Source organism: Pseudophryne corroboree, chromosome 9 (assembly GCF_028390025.1).
Source record: "Pseudophryne corroboree isolate aPseCor3 chromosome 9, aPseCor3.hap2, whole genome shotgun sequence".
NCBI lineage: Eukaryota > Metazoa > Chordata > Amphibia > Anura > Myobatrachidae > Pseudophryne > Pseudophryne corroboree.
Window position 1 is genome coordinate 155810896 of NC_086452.1, and position 25357 is coordinate 155836252.

The window sequence follows — 25357 nt, forward strand, 5'->3', positions numbered from 1 at the left end:
CACTGAGTATATCCTGTGAACTACCTATATTAAATGATAAACCTGACGCACTTAGCCCCCTCAGGTTATAAAATATAGGGATAGCAATCTAAATGAGATACACGAAATGGAGGTCACACAGCAGCTATATGCACACACACACATAGTACAATGCAGAAATTATGACATGCAATAAAACTGCACTGGACTAGCAATACAGAGTAGTACTATGTATAGCTATACACTCAATAGATATAACAATGCACAGTAAAGACTGGATGTATATCACAGGGTACTTGTACTATAAAACCCTGACTAAATGCACTCTTTCTTAACTAAAGACTGTCAATAGACATGTAGAATACTGCAGGCGGCTTTACAGAGGAGGATTTGCCCAAACAGTCCCAGGATCAGCTCAGCTTGTCCTAATGGCGTCCAAACGCTGACAGGGAGTGAGGGAGAGAGAGATATGCAGCTCTAGGGCGAGAACATTTACTCTAAATGGCGCCTCGGGGCTGGGGGAGAGGCTACAGGTCAAAGCCTTATACCCCTGCTGGACTTCACCACCGGGTACTGTGGGCTTATATAAACGGTTTATGAGAGAAAACCGACCTGTGCCATTGCCCTGATGGTCTAGTGGGGTCCCAGTACTCCCACTGGCCGCGCGGGATCGCGATTTACAGCGGGTCCCGCCGGGGGGACCCACTTACCTCCTCCCTGAGTTAGGGCACGCGATCCAGGAGAACAGCGGTCGTGTGTGTGACTAACTGGAAGAAAACCGGAGCCTCCGCTGTAGGTACCCGACAACCAAGGCCCGGGAGTGTACAGCGCTGCTGGGGGAGGTGATAGAGCTGCAGCAGGAGATGTCTGACTGACATCTAACACAGTCAGTGTCCCTGCTGCAGCCTTGAAGTCTTCATTTTTCTTTAAAAGATTCTTCTCAGGGCTGCTGGAGCAGCCCCCCTGTTGTATGCCTGCTTACTGCATGGCACCAACGACAAAACTGAGCTCCTGTGCACGGAGGCGGCGCTATGAATTCTGGGAACAGTCAAAGCTTTGAGCCTGTTGGTGCCTCGGATCAAGATCCTACTCTACACCCCAATGTCATTCCATATGGAGCCCAGTGTACACCGCAGCAGAAATAATAAGATTTTACTCACCGGTAAATCTATTTCTCGTAGTCCGTAGTGGATGCTGGGAACTCCGAAAGGACCATGGGGAATAGCGGCTCCGCAGGAGACTGGGCATAACTAAAGAAAGCTTTTAGGTCACCTGGTGTACACTGGCTCCTCCCACCACGACCCTCCTCCAAGCCTCAGTTAGGACACTGTGCCCGGACGAGCTGACATAATAAGGAAGGATTTTGAATCCCGGGTAAGACTCTTACCAGCCACACCAATCACACCGTATAACTCGTGATACTATACCCAGTTTAACAGTATAAAAAAACAACTGAGCCTCTCAACAGATGGCTCAACAATAACCCATTAGTTAACAATAACTATGTACAAGTATTGCAGACAATCCGCACTTGGGACGGGCGCCCAGCATCCACTACGGACTACGAGAAATAGATTTACCGGTGAGTAAAATCTTATTTTCTCTGACGTCCTAGTGGATGCTGGGAACTCCGAAAGGACCATGGGAATTATACCAAAGCTCCCAAACGGGCGGGAGAGTGCGGATGACTCTGCAGCACCGAATGAGAGAACTCAAGGTCCTCCTCAGCCAGGGTATCAAATTTGTAGAATTTTGCAAACGTGTTTGCCCCTGACCAACTTGCAGCTCGGCAAAGTTGTAAAGCCGAGACCCCTCGGGCAGCCGCCCAAGATGAGCCCACCTTCCTTGTGGAATGGGCTTTTAATGATTTAGGATGCGGCAGTCCAGCCGCAGAATGCGCCAGCTGAATTGTGCTACAAATCCAGCGAGCAATAGTCTGCTTAGAAGCAGGAGCACCCAGCTTGTTGGGTGCATACAGGATAAATAGCGAGTCAGTTTTCCTGACTCCAGCCGTCCTGGAAACATACATTTTCAAGGCCCTGACTACGTCCAGCAACTTGGAATCCTCCAAGTCCCTAGTAGCCGCAGGCACCACAATAGGTTGGTTCAAGTGAAAAGCTGATACCACCTTAGGGAGAAACTGGGGACGAGTCCTCAATTCCGCCCTATCCATATGGAAAATCAGATAAGGGCTTTTACATGACAAAGCTGCCAATTCTGATACACGCCTGGCTGAAGCCAAGGCCAATAACATGACCACTTTCCACGTGAGATATTTTAGATCCACGGTTTTAAGTGGCTCAAACCAATGTGATTTTAAGAAACTCAACACCACGTTGAGATCCCAAGGTGCCACTGGAGGCACAAACAGGGGCTGAATATGCAGCACTCCTTTCACAAACGTCTGAACTTCAGGTAGTGAAGCTAGTTCTTTCTGGAAGTAAATTGACAGAGCCGAGATCTGTACCTTAATGGAGCCTAATTTCAGGCCCACAGTCACTCCTGCTTGTAGGAAATGCAGAAAATCGACCTAGTTGAAATTCCTCTGTTGGGGCCTTTTTGGCCTCACACCAAGCAACATATTTTCGCCATATGCGGTGATAATGCTTTGCAGTTACATCTTTCCTGGCTTTAATCAGCGTAGGAATGACTTCCTCCGGAATGCCCTTTTCCTTCAGGATCCGGCGTTCAACCGCCATGCCGTCAAACGCAGCCGCGGTAAGTCTTGGAACAGACAGGGCCCCTGCTGCAGCAGGTCCTGTCTGAGCGGCAGAGGCCATGGGTCCTCTGAGATCATCTCTTGAAGTTCCGGGTACCACACTCGTCTTGGCCAATCCGGAACCACGAGTATTGTTCTTACTCCTCGTTTTCTTATTATTCTCAGTACCCTTGGTATGAGAGGCAGAGGAGGGAACACAAACTGACTGGTACACCCACGGTGTCACTAGAGCGTCCACAGCTATCGCCTGAGGGTCCCTTGACCTGGCGCAATATCTCTCTAGTTTTTTGTTTAGGCGGGACGCCATCATGTCCACCTGTGGCCGTTCCCATCGATTTACAATCAGCGTGAAGACTTCTGGATGAAGTCCCCATTCTCCCGGGTGGAGGTCGTGCCTGCTGAGAAAGTCTGCTTCCCAGTTGTCCACTCCCGGAATGAACACTGCTGACAGTGCTAGTACGTGATTTTCCGCTCATCAGAGAATCCTTGTGGCTTCTGCCATTGCCATCCTGCTTCTTGTGCCGCCCTGTCGATTTACATGGGCAACTGCCGTGATGTTGTCTGACTGGATCAGTACCGGCTGGTGTAGAAGCAGGGATTTTGCCTGACTTAGGGCATTGTAAATGGCCCTTAGTTCCAGAATATTTATGTGTAGGGAAGTCTCCTGACTCGACCATAGTCCTTGGAAGTTTCTTCCCTGTGTGACTGCCCCCCAGCCTCGAAGGCTGGCATCCGTGGTCAGCAGGACCCAGTCCTGTATGCCGAATCTGCGGCCCTCTAGAAGATGAGCACTCTGCAGCCACCACAGCAGAGACACCCTGGTTCTTGGAGACAGGGTTATTAGGCGATGCATCTGAAGATGCGATCCGGACCATTGGTCCAACAGGTCCCACTGAAAGATTCTGGCATGGAACCTGCCGAAAGGAATTGCTTCGTAAGAAGCCACCATCTTTCCCAGGACCCGCGTGCAGTGATGCACCGATACCTGTTTCGGTTTCAGGAGGTCTCTGACTAGAGATGACAGCTCCTTGGCTTTCTCCTCCGGGAGAAACACTTTTTTCTGGACTGTATCCAGAATCATACCCAGGAACAGTAGACGTGTCGTCGGAACCAGTTGTGATTTTGGAATATTCAGAATCCAACCGTGCTGGTGTAGCACCTCCTGAGATAGTGCTACTCCCACCAACAACTGCTCCTTGGACCTCGCCTTTATCAGGAGATCGTCCAAGTACGGGATAATTAAAACTCCCTTTCTTCGAAGGAGTATCATCATTTCCGCCATTACTTTGGTAAACACCCTCGGTGCCGTGGAGAGTCCAAACGGCAGCGTCTGGAATTGGTAATGGCAATCCTGTACCACAAATCTGAGGTACTCCTGGTGAGGATAGTAAATGGGGACATGCAGGTAAGCATCCTTGATGTCCAGGGATACCATGTAATCCCCCTCGTCCAGGCTTGCAATAACCGCCCTGAGCGATTCCATCTTGAACTTGAATTTTTTTATGTATGTGTTCAAGGATTTCAAATTTAAAATGGGTCTCACCGAACCGTCCGGTTTCGGTACCACAAACAGTGTGGAATAGTAACCCCGTCCTTGTTGAAGTAGGGGCACCTTGACTATCACCTGCTGGGAATACAGCTTGTGAATTGCCTCTAGCACAGCCTCCCTGCCTGAGGGAGTTGTCGGCAAGGCAGATTTTAGGAACCTGTGGGGTGGAGACGCCTCGAATTCCAGTTTGTACCCTTGAGATACTATTTGCAGGATCCAGGGATCCACCTGTGAGCGAGCCCACTGATCGCTGAAATTTTTGAGGCGGCCCCCACCGTACCTGGCTCCGCCTGTGGAGCCCCACCGTCATGCAGCGGACTTGGAAGAAGCGGGGGAGGACTTTTGCTCCTGGGAACCTGCTGTTTGTTGCAGCCTTTTTCCCCTACCTCTGCCTCTGGACAGAAAGGACCCGCCTTTTCCACGCCTGTTTTTCTGAGTCCGAAAGGACTGTACCTGATAAAACGGCGCCTTTTTAGGCTGTGAGGGAACATGGGGTAAAAATGCTGACTTCCCAGCAGTTGCTGTGGAAACTAGGTCTGAGAGACCATCCCCGAATAACTCCTCACCCTTATAAGGCAAAACTTCCATGTGCCTTTTTGAATCTGCATCCCCTGTCCACTGGCGAGTCCATAAGCCTCTCCTAGCAGAAATGGACAGTGCACTTATTTTAGATGCCAGTCGGCAGATCTCCCTCTGTGCATCTCTCATGTAGAAGACTGAGTCTTTTATATGCTCTATGGTTAGCAGAATAGTGTCCCTGTCTAGGGTGTCAATATTTTCTGACAGGGAATCTGACCACGCAGCGGCAGCACTGCACATCCATGCTGACGCAATAGCTGGTCTAAGTATAATGCCTGAGTGTGTATATACAGACTTCAGGATCGCCTCCTGCTTTCTATCAGCAGGTTCCTTGAGGGCGGCCGTATCCGGAGACGGTAGTGCCACCTTTTTAGACAAACGTGTGAGCGCTTTATCCACCCTAGGTGGTGTCTCCCAACGTGACCTATCCTCTGGCGGGAAAGGGAACGCCATTAGTAACTTCTTAGAGATTACCAATCTTTTATCAGGGAAAGCCCACGCTTCTTCACACACTTCATTTAATTCTTCTGATGGGGGAAAAACTACGGGTAGTTTTTTCTCCCCAAACATAATACCCTTTTTAGTGGTACCTGGGTTTATATCAGAAATTTGTAACACCTCTTTCATTGCTTCAATCATGCAACGAATGGCCTTAGTGGACATTAGACTAGACTCATCGTCGTCGACACTGGTGTCAGTATCCGTGTCGACATCCGCGTCTGCCATCTGAGGTAGCGGGCGTTTTAGAGCCCCCGATGGCCTTTGAGACGCCTGGACAGGCACGAGCTGAGAAGCCGGCTGTCCCGCATTTGGCATGTCGTCAAATTTTTTGTGTAAGGAGTCGACACGTGCACGCAATTCCTTCCATAAGTCCATCCACTCAGGTGTCTGCCCCGCAGGGGGTGACATCCCTTCTATAGGCATCTGCTCCGCCTCCACATCATTATCCTCATCAAACATGTCGACACAGCCGTACCGACACACCGCACACACACAGGAAATGCTCTAACAGAGGACAGGACCCACAAAAGCCCTTTGGGGAGACAGAGTGAGAGTATGCCAGCACACACCAGAGCGCTATATAATGCAGGGACTAACTGAATTATAGCTGCTGTTATATATACTGCGCCTAAATTTAGTGCCCCCCCTCTCTTTTTTACCCTTTTCTGTAGTGTAGACTGCAGGGGAGAGCCAGGGAGCTTCCTTCCAGCGGAGCTGTGAGGGAGAAATGGCGCCAGTGTGCTGAAGGAGATAGCTCCGCCCCTTTTTCGCGGACTATTCTCCCGCTTTTTTATGGATTCTGGCAGGGGTAATTATCACATATATAGCCTCTGGGGCTATATATTGTGGTATTTTTGCCAGCCAAGGTCTTTTTATTGCTGCTCAGGGCGCCCCCCCCTAGCGCCCTGCACCCTCAGTGACCGGAGTGTGAAGTGTGTATGAGGAGCAATGGCGCACAGCTGCAGTGCTGTGCGCTACCTTGGTGAAGACTGATGTCTTCTGCCGCCGATTTTCCGGACCACTTCTTACTTCTGGCTCTGTAAGGGGGACGGCGGCGCGGCTCCGGGACCGAACACCAAGGCCAGTTCCATGCGGTCGATCCCTCTGGAGCTAATGGTGTCCAGTAGCCTAAGAAGCCCAAGCTAGTTGCAAGCAGGTAGGTTCGCTTCTTCTCCCCTTAGTCCCTCACTGCAGTGAGCCTGTTGCCAGCAGGTCTCACTGTAAAATAAAAAACCTAATTATATACTTTCTTTCTAGAAGCTCAGGAGAGCCCCTAGTGTGCATCCAACCTCGGCCGGGCACAAAATCTAACTGAGGCTTGGAGGAGGGTCATGGTGGGAGGAGCCAGTGCACACCAGGTGAGCTAAAAGCTTTCTTTAGTTGTGCCCAGTCTCCTGCGGAGCCGCTATTCCCCATGGTCCTTTCGGAGTTCCCAGCATCCACTAGGAAGTCAGAGAAATATATATATATATATATATATATATATATATATATATATATATATATATATATATATATATATCGGACAGGATCCTTAAAGCCCTCATTCAGGACTTTCCCAGGGTCCCTATCTTTTTTACAGTCCCCAAAATCCATAAGGATCTCACCCAACCCCCTGGTCGTCCGATCATATCCGCACGTCAATCCTTGTATCAACCTATTTCTCAGTTTCTGGACTGTGTGCTTCAGCCACTCATTTTGAAACAACCGAGATGTTTGAAAGACACCACGTCTTTTCTTTTGCTTCTAGATGCCGTTGGCACAGTTCGAGAGGGATCACTGTTGTGCACAATAGATATCTGCAGTCTCTACACTAGTATACCCCACGAAGGGGGTTTAAATGCAATGAGGTCTTTCTTACGCAAAGAGGCTATGAGTGAAGTGGACCTCGACTTGTTTATGACCCTATTGGAGCTTACCTTAACAAGGAACTTCTTCCTCTTTGATGGCAAATTTTATCAACAGAAGACAGGATGTGCCATGGGGAGTAACGTGGCACCTTCCTATGCCAACGTTTATATGTTACAAGAGGAGGTATCCATGTTCTTTCAAGATCCCTTGGTAGCCCAGTCTATAGCGTTGTTCACCAGATATATTGATGACATTTTCATCTTGTGGACTGGAGGGGAGACGGCACTTAAACGGCTACTGGAATTCATCAACATCAGACCCTCCCCTATCAGGATCACCTACCAGTGGTCCTCGACCTCCATCAATTACCTGGACGTCCTGTTGTCTCTGAGCTGCGGAAAACTCCTAACCAACATTTACAGCAAACCTACGGACAAGAACACCCTCCTACGGGCCAACAGCCATCACCCACGCTCCCTCAAACGGGGGTTACCTAGATCCCAAATGCTAAGAACAGTGCGCATTTGTAACCAACCAGACAAGTTGGAACAGGAACTGGACAAGATGGTCATCAAATTTACGCAAAGGGGATATAACAAAACAGCTCTGGTCCAAACAAAGAGGGAGATGCTACAGCTGTCACGTGATGAACTTCTAAGGCCTACTCCACGTTCATTGACAGACAGAATCCCATGGACCACGTCTTTCGACACTTCTAGTCCTATCCTGAACAGAGTCAACCGAGCCCTTTGGCCCATAGTCTCCACAGATGCGTCCCTCCCCTTCAAACACACCTCTCCAATGATGTGCTACAGGAGGGGTCGAAATATCAAAGACCTCGTAGTACATACAGATATCTCTAATTTCTCAAAGTCTTCCAAGGAGACGTTTCTTTCAAAAAAACCAGGCTGTTACCGCTGCCTGGGATGTACCACCTGCAGCCACATGATCGTTGGGCCATCTTTTGCAGTTCCACTCACGGATAAACAAATTACCATCAAACACGTAGTTACGTGTACTACCACGCATATCATCTACCTCATCATTTGTCCCTGCAATCTTTGTTATGTAGGGAAGACAATTAGAACTTTAAGAGAACGCATGGCCCTACATCGCTCGGCGATCAAGTCTGCCATCAAGGGCACTCCCTCCGAACAACCGGTGGCTAGACACTTTTATGAGGCCGGACACTCCTTGGGAGACCTTAAACACATCATCATCGACCACGTCCCTAAGCATATACGGGGGGGCAACCGTGATGGACTGTTACTCCGTAAGGAGGCATCTTGGATCTATGGACTCAATACGATCCATCCTAAAGGTCTAAATGAGCGGATAGTGTGGAGTATATTTGGATAACAGCCGCCTGTTCCCTCAATACGTTAATATACGAAGTACACAAGGGTGGCCAGCAGACCGAGCAGGATCAGGAGGAGGGGCGACACACCCAGCCTGGACCCGTAATACATGGACTTGCTGGAATATGTGTTTCTCTCCCAAATTTTTATGCTGTTCCTACTCTTTCATGTCCTTATGTACTATCCTGACTGGAAACAGTCCTTAGGACAGTCTTTTCCCTATATCACCCCTAACCCTTTAGTGACTTCACCATTTGGGATAAGGGGATCTGGAGGAGACATCCATATAGGACACACCCCCTACGGTGCCAGGTCACAGTTTCACCTGTACTAATACTCGACCACGCACTTTTCTCTTCTCATCCCACTATCTGCACACAAGGCATGTTCCATCTTCAGCATGTATGGCTTTCTGGGGTTAAAGGGACCAATGGTGCTTTATTGTCATACTTTATTTGTACCATCACTGTGTGTTTTAGCCAGCCACCATGTTCTAGTGCATGGCGCTATGCTTCATGTCCCTCTTCTCTTCCCGTTCCCCAGTCTCCGGCCGGCGGGTACAGCGTCGGTGTTGCCAGGTTACGGGCGTCCGCGCACAGCAAGGACGTCACGGCAGGTCATCTCCAGGCGCACCCCTCACGCCGGACATTGGAGCTCGGGACGGAACGCACGGGGGTCTTGGCGGGCTTTTCTTCTTTAAAGGTGAGTGGGTTTCCTTCTTTTCTTCTTGTCTCTACCGCATCTTGAGGAAGGGGTTAAAATCCCCGAAACGTCGATGCCATGATGTACTGAACTTAATACAGCTATTTTTTCAAAACGTCCCTGAGTGCCGCAGTCCTTCTTTTTCCATTTGATGTGCATACATTCTGAGGGCACCGGGGCATTGTTCAACTCTTCAGCACAAGGGAGTGCCGGGCTGTTGTTACCAATATATATATATATATATATATATATATATATATATATATATATATATATATATATATATATATATATAATAAGAATTTACTTACCGATAATTCTATTTCTCATAGTCCGTAGTGGATGCTGGGGACTCCGTAAGGACCATGGGGAAATAGCGGCTCCGCAGGAGACTGGGCACATCTAAAGAAAGCTTTAGGACTATCTGGTGTGCACTGGCTCCTCCCCCTATGACCCTTCTCCGAGCCTCAGTTAGGATACTGTGCCCGGACGAGCGTACACAATAAGGAAGGATTTTGAATCCCGGGTAAGACTCATACCAGCCACACCAATCACACCGTATAACCTGTGATCTGAACCCAGTTAACAGCATGATAACAGAGGAGCCTCTGAAAGATGGCTCACAACAATAATAACCCGATTTTTGTAACAATAACTATGTACAAGTATTGCAGACAATCCGCACTTGGGATGGGCGCCCAGCATCCACTACGGACTATGAGAAATAGAATTATCGGTAAGTAAATTCTTATTTTCTCTAACGTCCTAAGTGGATGCTGGGGACTCCGTAAGGACCATGGGGATTATACCAAAGCTCCCAAACGGGCGGGAGAGTGCGGATGACTCTGCAGCACCAAATGAGAGAACTCCAGGTCCTCCTCAGCCAGGATATCAATTTTGTAGAATTTTACAAACGTATTTGCTCCTGACCAAGTAGCTGCTCGGCAAAGTTGTAAAGCCGAGACCCCTCGGGCAGCCGCCCAAGATGAGCCCACCTTCCTTGTGGAGTGGGCATTTACAGATTTTTGGCTGTGGCAGGCCTGCCACAGAATGTGCAAGCTGAATTGTACTACAAATCCAACGAGCAATAGTCTGCTTAGAAGCAGGAGCACCCAGCTTGTTGGGTGCACACAGGATAAACAGCGAGTCAGATTTCCTGACTCCAGCCGTCCTGGAAACATATATTTTCAGGGCACTGACAACGTCTAGCAACTTGGAGGCCTCCAAGTCCCTAGTAGCCGCAGGCACCACCAATAGGTTGGTTCAGGTGAGACGCTGAAACCACCTTGGGGAGAAACTGAGGACGAGTCCTCAATTCCGCCCTGTCCGAATGGAAAATCAGATAAGGGCTTTTTCAGGATAAAGCCGCCAATTCTGACACGCGCCTGGCCCAGGCCAGGGCCAACAGCATGACCACTTTCCACGTGAGATATTTTAACTCCACAGATTTAAGTGGTTCAAACCAATGTGACTTTTGGAACCCAAAACTACATTGAGATCCCAAAGTGCCACTGGAGGCACAAAAGGAGGCTGTATATGCAGTACCCCTTTTACAAACGTCTGAACTTCAGGGACTGAAGCTAGTTCTTTTTGGAAGAAAATTGACAGGGCCGAAATTTGAACCTTAATGGACCCCAATTTCAGGCCCATAGACACTCCTGTTTGCAGGAAATGTAGGAATCGACCCAGTTGAATTTCCTCCGTCGGGCCTTACTGGCCTCGCACCACGCAACATATTTTCGCCAATTGCGGTGATAATGTTTTTGCGGTTACATCCTTCCTGGCTTTGATCAGGATAGGGATGACTTCATCCGGAATGCCTTTTTTCCTTCAGGATCCGGCGTTCAACCGCCATGCCGTCAAACGCAGCCGCGGTAAGTCTTGGAACAGACAGGGTCCTTGCTGGAGCAGGTCCCTTCTTAGAGGTAGAGGCCACGGATCCTCCGTGAGCATCTCTTGAAGTTCCGGTTACCAAGTCCTTCTTGGCCAATCCGGAACCACGATTATAGTGCTTACTCCTCTCCATCTTATCAATCTCAGTACCTTGGGTATGAGAGGCAGAGGAGGGAACACATACCCTGACTGGTACACCCACGGTGTTACCAGAGCGTCTACAGCTTATTGCCTGAGGGTCCCTGGACCTGGCGCAATACCTGTCGAGTTTTTAATCATGTGGAAGACTTCTGGGTGAAGTCCCCACTCTCCCGGGTGGAGGTCGTGCTGAGGAAGTCTGCTTCCCAGTTGTCCACTCCCGGAATGAATACTGCTGACAGTGCTATCACATGATTTTCCGCCCAGCGAAGAATCCTTGCAGCTTCTGCCATTGCCCTCTTGCTTCTTGTGCCACCCTGTCTGTTTACGTGGGTGACTGCCGTGATGTTGTCCGACTGGATCAACACCGGCTGACCTTGAAGCAGAGGTCTTGCTAAGCTTAGAGCATTGTAAATGTCCCTTAGCTTCAGGATATTTATGTGAAGTGATGTCTCCAGGCTTGACCATAAGCCCTGGATATTCCTTCCCTGTGTGACTGCTCCCCAGCCTCGCAGGCTGGCATCAGTGGTCACCAGGACCCAGTCCTGAATGCCTAATCTGCGGCCCTCTAGAAGATGAGCACTCTGCAACCACCACAGGAGGGACACCCTTGTCCTTGGTGACAGGGTTATCCGCTGATGCATCTGAAGATGCGATCCGGACCATTTGTCCAGCAGGTCCCACTGGAAAGTTCTTGCGTGGAATCTGCCGAATGGGATTGCTTCGTAGGAAGCCACCATTTTACCCAGAACCCTTGTGCATTGATGCACTGAGACTTGGCTCGGTTTTAGGAGGTTCCTGACTAGCTCGGATAACTCGGCTTTCTCCTCCGGGAGAAACACCTTATTCTGGACTGTGTCCAGGATCATCCCTAGGAACAGAAGACACGTCGTCTTAACCAGGTGCGATTTTGGAATATTGAGAATCCAATCGTGCTGCCGCAACACTACCTGAGATAGTGCTACACCGACCTCCAACTGTTCCCTGGATCTTACCCTTATCAGGGCATTGTCCAAGGAAGGGATAACTAAAATTCACTTCCTTCGAAGGAATATCATCATTTCGGCCATTACCTTGGTAAAGACCCGGGGTGCCGTGTACCATCCATACGGCAGCGTCTGAACTGATAGTGACAGTTCTGTACCATAAACCTGAGGTACCCTTGGTGAGAAGGGTAAATTTTGACATGAAGGTAAGCATCCTTGATGTCCCGAGACATCATGTAGTCCCCTTCTTCCAGGTTCGCAATCACTGCTCTGAGTGACTCAATCTTGAATTTGAACCTCTGTACGTAAGTGTTCAAAGATTTTAGATTTAGAATCGGTCTCACCGAGCCGTCCGGCTTCGGTACCACAACAGTGTGGAATAATACCCCGTTCCCTGTTGCAGGAGGGGTATCTTGATTATCACCTGCTGGGAATACAGCTTGTGAATGGCTTCCAAAACTGTCTCCCTGTCAGAAGGAGACATCGGTAAAGCCGACTTTAGGAAACGGCGAGGGGGAGACGTCTCGAATTCTAATTTGTACCCCTGAGATATCACCTGAAGGATCCAGGGGTCTACTTGCGAGTGAGCTCACTGCGCGCTGAAATTCATTGAGACGGGCCCCCCACCGTGCCTGATTCTGCTTGTAAAGCCCCAGCGTATACTGAGGGCTTGGCAGAGGCGGGAGAGGGTTTCTGTTCCTGGGAACTGGCTGATTTCTGCAGCCTTTTTCCTCTCCCTCTGTCACGGGGCAGAAATGAGGAACCTTTTGTCCGCTTGTCCACGAAAAGACTGCGCCTGATAATACGGCGTCTTCTCATGTTGAGAGGCGACCTGGGGTACAAACGTGGAATTCCCAGCTGTTGCCGTGGCCACGAGGTCTGAAAGACCGACCCCAAATAACTCCTCCCTTAATAAAGCAATACTTCCAAATGCCGTTTGGAATACGCATCACCTGACCACTGACGTGTCCATAACCCTCTACTGGTAGAAATGGACAACGCGCTTAGACTTGATGCCAGTCGGCAAATATTCCGCTGTGCATCACGCATATATAAAAATGCATCTTTTAAATGCTCTATAGGCAAAAATATACTGTCCCTATCTAGGGTATCAATATTTTCAGTCAGGGAATCCGACCACGCCAACCCAGCACTGCACATCCAGGCTGAGGCGATTGCTGGTCGCAGTATAACACCAGTATGTGTGTAAATACCTTTTAGGATACCCTCCTGCTTTCTATCAGCAGGATCCTTAAGGGCGGCCATCTCAGGCGAAGTTAGAGCCCTTACAAGCGTGTGAGCGCTTTATCCCCCCTAGGGGGTGTTTCCCAACGCACCCTAACCTCTGGCGGGAAAGGATATAATGCCAATAACATTTTAGAAATTATCCGTTGTTATCGGGGGAAACCCACGCATCATCACACACCTCATTTAATTTCTCAGATTCAGGAAAACTACAGGTAGTTTTTCCTCACCGAACATAATACCCCTTTTTTGGTGGTACTCGTATTTCAGAAATGTGTAAAACATTTTTCATTGCCTCAATCATGTAACGTGTGTCCCTACTGGAAGTCACATTCGTCTCTTCACCGTCGACACTGGAGTCAGTATCCGTGTCGGCGTCTATATCTGCCATCTGAGGTAACGGGCGCTTTAGAGCCCCTGACGGCCTATGAGACGTCTGGACAGGCACAAGCTGAGTAGCCGGCTGTCTCATGTCAACCACTGTCTTTTATACAGAGCTGACACTGTCACGTAATTCCTTCCAACAGTTCATCCACTCAGGTGTCGACCCCCTAGGGGGTGACATCACTATTACAGGCAATCTGCTCCGTCTCCACATCATTTTTCTCCTCATACATGTCGACACAAAAGTACCGACATACAGCACACACACAGGGAATGCTCTGATAGAGGACAGGACCCCACTAGCCCTTTGGGGAGACAGAGGGAGAGTTTGCCAGCACACACCAGAGCGCTATATATATACAGGGATAACCTTATATAAGTGTTTTTCCCCTTATAGCTGCTGTATAGTTAATACTGCGCCTAATTAGTGCCCCCCTCTCTTTTTTTAACCCTTTCTGTAGTGTAGTGACTGCAGGGGAGAGACAGGGAGCTTCCCTCCAACGGAGCTGTGAGGGAAAATGGCGCCAGTGTGCTGAGGAGATAGGCTCCGCCCCTTTTTCGCGGACTTTTCTCCTGCTTTTTTATGGATTCTGGCAGGGGTTAAATGCATCCATATAGCCCAGGAGCTATATGTGATGCATTTTTTTGCCATCCAAGGTGTTTTTATTGCGTCTCAGGGTGCCCCCCCCCAGCGCCCTGCACCCTCAGTGACCGAAGTGTGAAGTGTGCTGAGAGCAATGGCGCACAGCTGCAGTGCTGTGCGCTACCTTGTTGAAGACAGGACGTCTTCTGCCGCCGATTTTCCGGACCTCTTCTGCCTTCTGGCTCTGTAAGGGGGCCGGCGGCGCGGCTCTGGGACCCATCCAAGCTGGGCCTGTGATCGTCCCTCTGGAGCTAATGTCCAGTAGCCTAAGAAGCCCAATCCACTCTGCACGCAGGTGAGTTCGCTTCTTCTCCCCTTAGTCCCTCGATGCAGTGAGCCTGTTGCCAGCAGGTCTCACTGAAAATAAAAAACCTAATCTAAAACTTTCACTAAGAAGCTCAGGAGAGCCCCTAGTGTGCACCCTTCTCGTTCGGGCACAGAGATCTAACTGAGGCTTGGAGGAGGGTCATAGGGGGAGGAGCCAGTGCACACCAGATAGTCCTAAAGCTTTCTTTAGATGTGCCCAGTCTCCTGCGGAGCCGCTATTTCCCCATGGTCCTTACGGAGTCCCCAGCATCCACTTAGGACGTTAGAGAAATATATATTTATATATACACACAAACATACTGTACATACATACACACACACAGTCACACATATATACAGTATACACAGACACTAATATATATATATATATATACATACATACATACATACATACATACATACATACATACACACACACACATATACATACACACACACTCACTCTCTTTCCCGACACTTCTGCTGCAGCATGGTCCCGTCTAGCTCCGCCCCTTATTCCCATCTAGCTGTGCCCCCTTTGGCTCCCACCCGGCCACTGAATGTCACACAGGGGAGGGGAGAGGAAGCTTTGTGCTGCCGGCGCCGAGGGGGAGAGGAGGTTTTGTGCTGCCGGCGCCGCTGCATGTGTGACAGCAGCCGGCAGCAGCAGCAGGGATAGCAGCAGCAGCTCAGCACAGGGATGCAGAGCAGGGAGAACGCCTCTCCTTCCTGTTGCCTCCCTGCACTGCATCCCTGTGCTGAGCGGCTAGCACAGGGCCTGTGTGCAGTGTCACTGACACTGCACAGCACTCTCACCTTTACTTCGATTCAGCCAGTCAGACAGTTCTGCCAGCCAGTCACTATTGTTAGCACCAGTGTCCCAACGCGCCGCATTACAGGGAAGTAGACGCACTAAATAAACTACAGCTCCCAGCTGCCCTTAGCGCCGAAGCATTCCGGCCCTTAAGGCTGCTGGGAGCTGTAGTTTATTGAGTGCATCTTTTTCCCTGTAATGCGGCACGTTGGGACACCGGCGCTAAGAATAGTGACTGGCTGCTTTGCTTCCGTGCGAGTCTCCGGGAGAGCCACTGCCAAAGGGAGGAAAGCAGCTTAGCTGCTGACAGGAGGAGAAGCATTACCCGCCCCTCCCCCACTCACAGTACCTCTGGGCCCCATCCGCGGCACCCCCACACACCCCCTCCAGCACCCGCGGTAGCTCCAGACGCCCTCCCCCACCCGCAGCACCCCCGCACCCGCCCCTCCGCCACACCACCGCATCCGCCCCTCCCCCACCCGGGGCACCACCGCAACTGCTCCTCCCCCACCCGCGGTAGCTTTGGACCCCCACCCACGGCACCACAGCACCAGCCCCTCCCCCACCTGCGGCACCATCGCAACCGCCCCTCCACCCCCGGATCCCATCCGCGTCTTCCCCGCACCCGCCACTACCCCAACCAAAGTACCTACTAGGTGATTCATCAGGCCCTGCGTGCGCTGTTCACGCCGTTGCAAGGGGCTTCGACCCCTTAACCATTGCACGCCCTTTATCCTTGCAATATTTAACCACTCACACAATTATGATTAGAGGTTATACGCCATATAAAAAAAATATTGCATGCCACAAGGGTGTGCAAGGGTTAAGGGGACGTAGCCCCTTACAACGGTGTGAAGAGCGCCCGTAGGGCGCGATGAATCACCTAGTATTCTGTATGAACAGATCCAAATGTGGCACATCCTGCCCAGAGAAAACCCTTATGAGGCAGCATTCTGGGGTGCACTGTGTAGGTCGCTGCTGGCAGTGTGTGCAGACATTTGAGGAATAGCATACAGTAGGGTGGTAGCACATGGTACAGTATTGCATACAGTAGGGTGGTAGCACATGGTAAAAAACAAAAAACAGTAGATACAACGGTGACATAGTAAATATTTCTGTAAAAGGCATGGCAATTACGTCATTTATCTGGGATTATGTTTTTCCTGACTCAGGCAGGAGAAATAAATCCCTGAAAAACTTCTTTGTCTTCAGATGAAAACTGGGCAGTTTCTACTGAAAACACACAGGTTTCACTGAACCTGTGTGTTTTCAGTAGAACATGTATTTTTTTCAGGCGGCCAAATTAGATTGTCCGGAAAAAAAAAATTACAGGAGAAACATCAGGAAACATCACTAAAAATTTAAGTTTTTCGCTACCAATGTTTCTTTTCCTTTATGTGAATTCTCCTATATATCTCACTTCAAAATGGTGCGTTATGAAACCTAGTTGTTCCTATTAAAGAACTGTTTCCTATGCAAGAACAACATGAAAAAAATAACTTCTGTTTTCCCGCACCATGTAGCATTTGGTGACTGATGTGTGTTTTCAAACTATAATTCTACCTCAGACATATTAATGTCCAAGAAAATATATATTTAATTTGCAGACAGGTGCAATACATGAATATGTGATTTGTGTGGCACAAGGGAGCTACATACCTTATCTTGAGCTCTCCTCAGGGAATATCCTCCATTTAGAGACATGTTCCTCTGTTTAGGTACACTCTCCCGGGGCTCACAGTAACTAGGCTGCTCGAGATCTTCTAGAGTCAGACCTAAGGGAGCTCTGCTGATGGAGTGCTCGCTCCCGCTGTCACTGATACAGTAAAAGGCAGCATGGAAAACAATGCACAATGAAGAATAAAATAACACCATAATAAGAAAAACTAACTACAAAAACTGGAATAATGAGACACTCAAAAGCAGCTGTATACAGTAGCTACAAGATACATTTTAAGTAGTTATTTAAATGTTACAGTCGTTAACTATAATAAATATAAAATGTATTACACGTGACTATAAAGTTGCTCAAATATTTCAATAAAACTTACTATTACTTCAATTTGCTATGAGTAATCAACATCAGAAATATTACTAGTGTTAGAGAAGACTATGGAATGATATGCTATAACAATGAATGAAGCATCATCTATAAGTAGTTCTTTGCAAAGTTATAATTGTAGGCGTCTTGCTTGATAAGCAAATACAGTACCATATACTTTCTCCATAACACAAACGTCTACTGACCCGTAAATACAAAACATCCCTACGGAATATAAGAAAGCACAAGTCAGACATCCTAAAACTTCTGTCTGCTTGTAATCTTTTGCCTGTCAGGAAAGGCAAAATGATAAAAGCACAGCTTGTATTTTGCTGCTGGGAGAACACTTTCTTTAACAGAGATTTAATACATACCTGGAATGATGACCTTTCAAGTTCTGTAAGTTATTCTCTGTCTGCATTAGTATTGACGTGTCACGGTTTGCTAAAGTCTGTTTGTTTTGGTATTTTGGTGCATTCGATTCCATTTCATACGAGATCTCTCTAACGAATATAATGCAATTTCTGTGAGAGTAACAGATTACAGATAATAAAATAGTTAAATGCAGACAATATAAAACTAACACAGGCTACAGTCCATCGTGAACATCACTTCTAAATAATGTAGCAAACCCATCTGTAAAGTGCAGCGTTATATGCTGGTGCTAGATAAGTAATTGTCATTGTTAATAAATAAACACAAATTCAATCCATCTCTCCTGGAATAAGCTGAAGCAACATCTTACAATGAATATACGGCATCCTGCGCACACATCAGTAGAGGTCACGTGCCGGCAGTGAAGGTTTGAAGTTTTCATTAATCAGTTATTTGTGAGGGAAAAAACAAACTGTCAGTATAGGAAACTGATTCATAAGGTAAAAATGGGATGGGTATGGGTTACCGGCGGCCAGCATCACAGGGTCTGCATCTCGATACCAGGATCCCGGACGCAGAATGCCAGCGCGGGGGAGGGGAGGCACAATGGAGCCCCTTGCAGGCTCGGTAGCGAGCGGAATATTCCCTGTTAGTTGGCATGTCGGCTGTTGGTGCTTGTGTGTGCATAATCATTAAATATCTTCTGACTGATCAGAACACTAAATGAATTGCTGAGGAAAAATTGCGCTGTCTAGTGGATGGAGCACTGGTTTGGATGAACCCTCGAATCACACTATTTCAATATTTCATTTGCATTTTGTTTTATATAAATTTAATTAATACTACAGTTTACACCTATTATATCTCACAATAATGATGACCACACAAGTTATAAAAAGGTACCAAAAATGATTATCCTGAAAGGTGGATCATATCAGATACTATGCATGCATGCTAGAAATTGTATATAAAAATGAAGATAAAAAATTGATTGTAAAAGAAAGAAATATCTGCATATAAACTTATATCTGAGTTCCGGTGAATGTACTGATGGTGGGAGTAGTGCATAACGATAGTGCCAGTAATGATTCGTGGTTAGATACTTGTTTAAGTGAATAAGTAGTCCGGGAGAGACTAAGCAAAATTAAGATTAATATATCACCTGGTCCTGATGGACTTCACCCGAGGGTTCTGATGGAGCTTAGGTCACAACTAGCAAGACCCCTATACTTGAATTTCATAAGTTCAATTAGATCAGGCATGGTACTGAAGGATTGGCGTATAGCTGAGGTATTGCCATTATTTAAAAAGGGATCCAAAAATCATCCGGGTAACTACAGACCGGTTAGTTTGACGTCTATAGTGGGGAAAATATTGGAAGGAATTCTAAGGGATAGCATACAGGAGTATCTACAGATCGCTAAGATTATTAGCAAGAACCAGCATGGGTTTGTGAGGGACAGATCATGTCAAACTAACTTAATTAGCTTCTACGAGGAAGTGAGTGATAACCTTGACCAGGGAAAAGCAGTGGATGTGGTCTACTTAAATTTTGCAAAATCCTTCGATACAGTGCCTCACAGGAGACTGATCATCAAATTAAATGAGCTTGGCCTAGGAAAAACTGTTTGTACATGGATAAGTAACTGGCTGGATAACAGGGTACAGCGAGTAGTGGTCAACGGGAAGTACTCAAGCTGGACACCAGTAGTCAGCGGAATACCACAAGGGTCCGTACTCGGGCCACTACTGTTCAACATATTTATCAATGACCTAGAAATAGGCCTGGAAAGCATAGTGTCAATCTTTGCAGATGAAACTAAACTGTGTAGGGTAATTAATGTGGAGTCTCTGCAGAATGATTTATCTAAACTTGAAATCTGGGTGTCTAAAGTGCACGGGTGAGGGATAAACACGACTGCTTGTTGCACATCATTTTTTAATCCTACAAATTCCGGAGACTATCGCTGTATAGAAAACAGGCAGGGAAAAAGATAAACAACAGACAACTCTTCCGAATGTGATTGCTTTGACTTCAAAGTGCCAATCCATATGCATAAGAACAACAAACTAAAGAGAGAGCTCTAGTCTTGTGGATAGGTCGTAGTGGTCTGCCAGCCCGGACAGTGGCTGTGCAACAACTCTATCATGAGACATGATATGCCTCCTTTCTATACGGCTTCATTCTTTTGTAGCAGAAGTAGGAATACTGTATTACTACTACTTACTTGTATCAGGAAGGATCAACCAGGTTGTATTTTTCTAGTGATTGATTTATTGCATTCTTTAATTAATAATACTGTATTTTTATACAGTTTTATCCATTCTCACTCTCTAGCCCTAGATTTACTTGCGCCGCCGCTGCGCAACAACTCTTTGTCATGGGAATCACTCAGTTGAGCTAAATAGCTATATATTAGCATGTGATATGCATCCTTACGGCTTAATTAAGTACTACTTGTTGTATCAGGATCAACCAGGTTGTATTTTTTTAGTGATTTATTGTAGACTTTAATTAATAATACTGTATTTTATTCAGTATTCTCCATCCTCTCTGACCCTAGATTTACAGTGCATTGCTAAAGTAATCACCCCCATTGGCTTTTACATATTTTGTTACATTACAACCTGTAATTAAATTTTTTAATCTGAATTTGATGTGATGGATCTGCACAAAATAGTCTAAGTTGATCGGTCGGTATAAACACACCTTTTCTGAAAGGCCCCAGAGGCTGCAACACCACTAAGCAAAGAGGCATCACACCATGAAAACCAAGGAGCTCTCCAAACAAGTCAGGGACAAATTTGTTGAAAAGTACAAGTCAGGGTTGCATTATAAAAACAATATCCAAATCTTTGATGATCCCCCGATCGCCATCAAATCCATCATCTTCAAATAGAAAGAACATGGTACCACAACAAACCTGCCAAGAGAGGGCCGGGAACCAAAACTCACAAACCGGGCAAGGAGGGCATTATTCAGAGAGGCAGCACAAAGACCAAAGGTAACCCTGAAGGAGCTGCAGAGTTCCACAGCAGAGACTGGTGTATCTGCGCATGTCACCACAATTATTTATTTATTTAATACCATATAGTGCACACATATTCCGCAGCGCTGTACAGAGAATATTTGCCCATTCACATCAGTCCCTGCCCCAGTGGAGCTTACAATAAGAATTTACTTACCGATAATTCTATTTCTCGGAGTCCGTAGTGGATGCTGGGGTTCCTGAAAGGACCATGGGGAATAGCGGCTCCGCAGGAGACAGGGCACAAAAGTAAAGCTTTTACAGGTCAGGTGGTGTGTACTGGCTCCTCCCCCTATGACCCTCCTCCAGACTCCAGTTAGGTACTGTGCCCGGACGAGCGTACACAATAAGGGAGGATTTTGAATCCCGGGTAAGACTCATACCAGCCACACCAATCACACCGTACAACTTGTGATCTAAACCCAGTTAACAGTATGATAACAGAGGAGCCTCTGAAAGATGGCTTCCTAAACAATAACCCGAATTAGTTAACAATAACTATGTACAAGTATTGCAGATAATCCGCACTTGGGATGGGCGCCCAGCATCCACTACGGACTCCGAGAAATAGAATTATCGGTAAGTAAATTCTTATTTTCTCTATCGTCCTAGTGGATGCTGGGGTTCCTGAAAGGACCATGGGGATTATACCAAAGCTCCCAAACGGGCGGGAGAGTGCGGATGACTCTGCAGCACCGAATGAGAGAACTCCAGGTCCTCCTTTGCCAGGGTATCAAATTTGTAAAAATTTACAAACGTGTTCTCCCCTGACCACGTAGCTGCTCGGCAGAGTTGTAATGCCGAGACCCCTCGGGCAGCCGCCCAAGATGAGCCCACCTTCCTTGCGGAATGGGCCTTAACAGATTTAGGCTGTGGCAGGCCTGCCACAGAATGTACAAGTTGAATTTTGTTACAAAACCAACGAGCAATCGACTGCTTAGAAGCAGGTGCACCCAACTTGTTGGGTGCATACAGTATAAACAGCGAGTCAGATTTTCTGACTCCAGCCGTCCTTTAAATGTATATTTTTAAGGCTCTGACAACGTCCAACAACTTGGAGTCCTTCAAGTCGTCTGTAGCCGCAGGCACTACAATAGGCTGGTTCAGGTGAAACGCTGATACCACCTTAGGGAGAAAATGCGGACGCGTCCGCAGCTCTGCCCTATGTCGAATGGAAAATTATATAAGGGCTTTTATAAGACAAAGCCGCCAGTTCAGATACTCTCCCGGCCGAAGCCAGGGCCAGTAACAGTCACTTTCCATGTGAGATATTTCAAATCCACATTCTTTAGTGGTTCAAACCAATTGGATTTGAGGAAATCTAAAACTACATTTAGATCCCACGGTGCCACCTTAGGCACCACAGGAGGCTGTATATGCAGTACTCCTTTGATAAAAATCTGGACCTCAGGGACTGAGGCCAATTCTTTGTGGAAGAATATTGATAGGGCCGAAATTTGAACCTTAATAGATCCCAATTTGAGACCCATAGACAATCCTGATTGCAGGAAATGTAGGAAAACGACCCAGTTGAAATTCCTCCATCGGAGCACTCCGCTGCTCGCACCACGCAACATATTTTCGCCAAATACGGCGATAATGCTTCGCGGTGACTTCCTTCCTTGCCTTTATCAAGGTAGGAATGACTTCTTCTGGAATGCCTTTTCCTTTTAGGATCTGGCATTCAACGCCATGCCGTCAAACGCAGCCGCGGTAAGTCTTGAAAAAGACAAGGACCCTGCTGAAGCAGGTCCCTTCTCAGAAGTAGAGGCCACGGATCGTCCGTGACCATCTCTTGAAGTTCCGGGTACCAAGTCCTTCTTGGCCAATCCGGAGCCACTAGTCTTACTCCTCTTTGCCGTATAATCCTCAATACCTTTGGTATGAGAGGCAGAGGAGGAAACACATATACCGACTGGTACACCCAAGGTGTTACCAGCGCGTCCACAGCTATTGCCTGCGGATCTCTTGACCTGGCGCAATACCTGTCCAGTGTTTTGTTGAGGCGAGACGCCATCATGTCCACCATTGGTTTTACCCAACGGTTTAATAGCATGTGGAAAACTTCTGGATGAAGTCCCCACTCTCCCTGGTGAAGGTCGTGTCTGCTGAGGAAGTCTGCTTCCCAGTTGTCCACGCCCGGGATGAATACTGCTGACAGTGCTATCACGTGATTCTCCGCCCAGCGAAGGATCCTGGCAGCTTCTGCCATTGCCCTCCTGCTTCTTGTGCCGCCCTGTCTGTTTACATGGGCGACTGCCGTGATGTTGTCCGACTGGATCAACACCGGTCTTCCTTGAAGCAGAGGTTCCGCCTGGCTTAGAGCATTGTAGATTGCTCTTAGTTCCAGAATGCTTATGTGAAGAGACTTTTTCAGGCTCGACCACACTCCCTGGAAATTTCTTCCCTGTGTGACTGCTTCCCAGCCTCTCAGGCTGGCATCCGTGGTCACCAGGATCCAATCCTGCATGCCGAATCTGCGGCCCTCCAATAGATGAGCCTCCTGCAACCACCACAGAAGGGATACCCTTGTCCTCGGCGACAGGGTTATCCGCAGGTGCATCTGAAGATGCGACCCTGACCATTTGTCCAACAGATCCCTTTGCATGGAATCTGCCGAAAGGGATTGCTTCGTAAGAAGCTACCATTTTTTCCCAGGACTCTTGTGCATTGATGTACAGACACCTTTCCTGGTTTTAGGAGGTTCCTGACCAGGTCAGATAACTCCTTGGCTTTTTCTTCGGGAAGAAAAACCTTTTTCTGAACTGTGTCCAGAATCATCCCCAGGAACAGCAGACGAGTTGTCGGCATTAATTGGGATTTTGGAATATTCAGAATCCATCCGCGCTGCTTTAGCACCTCTTGAGATAGTGCTAAACCCATCTCTAGCTGTTCTCTGGACCTTGCCCTTATTAGGAGATCGTCCAAGTATGGGATAATTAATACGCCTTTTCTTCGAAGAAGAAATATTATCTCGGCCATTACCTTTGTAAAGACCCGAGGTGCCGTGGACAAACCAAACGGCAGCGTCTGAAACTGATAGTGACAGTTTTGTACAACGAACCTGAGGTACCCCTGGTGTGAGGGGTAATTGGAACGTGGAGATACGCATCCTTGATGTCCAAGGATACCATAAAGTCCCCTTCTTCCAGGTTCGCTATCACTGCTCTGAGTGACTCCATCTTGAACTTGAACTTCTTTATGTATAGGTTCAAGGACTTCAGATTTAGAATAGGCCTTACCGAGCCATCCGGCTTCGGTACCACAAATAGAGTGGAATAATACCCCTTCCCTTGTTGTAGAAGAGGTACCTTGACTATCACCTGCTGAGAATACAGCTTGTGAATGGCTTCCAAAACCGTCTCCCTTTCTGAGGGGGACGTTGGTAAAGCAGACTTCAGGAAACGGCGAGGTGGCTCTGTCTCTAATTTCAACCTGTACCCCTGAGATATTATCTGCAGGATCCAGGGATTTACCTGCGAGTGAGCCCACTGCGCGCTGTAATTTTTGAGACGACCGCCTACCGCCCCCGAGTCCGCTTGCGAAGCCCCAGCGTCATGCTGAGGCTTTTGTAGAAGCCGGGGAGGGCTTCTGTTCCTGGGAAGGAGCTGCCTGTTGCTGTCTCTTCCCTCGTCCTCTGCCTCGTGGCAGATATGAATAGCCCTTTGCTCTCTTATTTTTAAAGGAACGAAAGGGCTGCGGTTGAAAGGTCGGTGCCTTTTTCTGTTGGGGAGTGACTTGAGGTAGAAAGGTGGATTTCCCGGCCGTAGCCGTGGCCACCAAATCCGATAGACCGACCTCAAATAACTCCTCTACGCATCGCCTGTCCACTGTCGTGTCCATAAAGCTCTTCTGGCCGAAATGGACATAGCACTTACCCGTGATGCCAGTGTGCAGATATCTCTCTGTGCATCACGCATATAAAGAAATGCATCCTTTATTTGTTCTAACGACAGTAAAATATTGTCCCTGTCCAGGGTATCAATATTTTCGATCAGGGACTCTGACCAAACTACCCCAGCACTGCACATCCAGGCAGTCGCAATAGCTGGTCGTAGTATAACACCTGCATGTGTGTATATACCTTTTTGGATATTTTCCATCCTCCTATCTGATGGATCTTTAAGTGCGTCCGTCTCAGGAGAGGGTAACGCCACTTGTTTTGATAAGCGTGTTAGCGCTTTGTCCACCCTAGGAGGTGTTTCCCAGCGCTCCCTAACCTCTGGCGGGAAAGGGTATAAAGCCAATAACTTCTTTGAAATTAG

General features: G+C 47.7%; 1 protein-coding gene across 2 annotated transcripts in view; it reads right to left on the bottom strand.

Moving 5' to 3' along the window:
- The window catches only part of CCDC18 (coiled-coil domain containing 18), a 434514-nt gene that overhangs the window by 363485 nt on the left and 45672 nt on the right, over positions 1 to 25357 (bottom strand). For both annotated transcript variants that reach the window (XM_063939870.1, XM_063939871.1), the window contains exons 2-3: positions 18063 to 18212; positions 17307 to 17463 (exon numbers count right to left, since the gene is read on the bottom strand). In XM_063939870.1, the coding sequence (XP_063795940.1) occupies positions 17307 to 17463; positions 18063 to 18212 (307 nt within the window). The remainder of the gene's footprint in view (positions 1 to 17306; positions 17464 to 18062; positions 18213 to 25357) is intronic.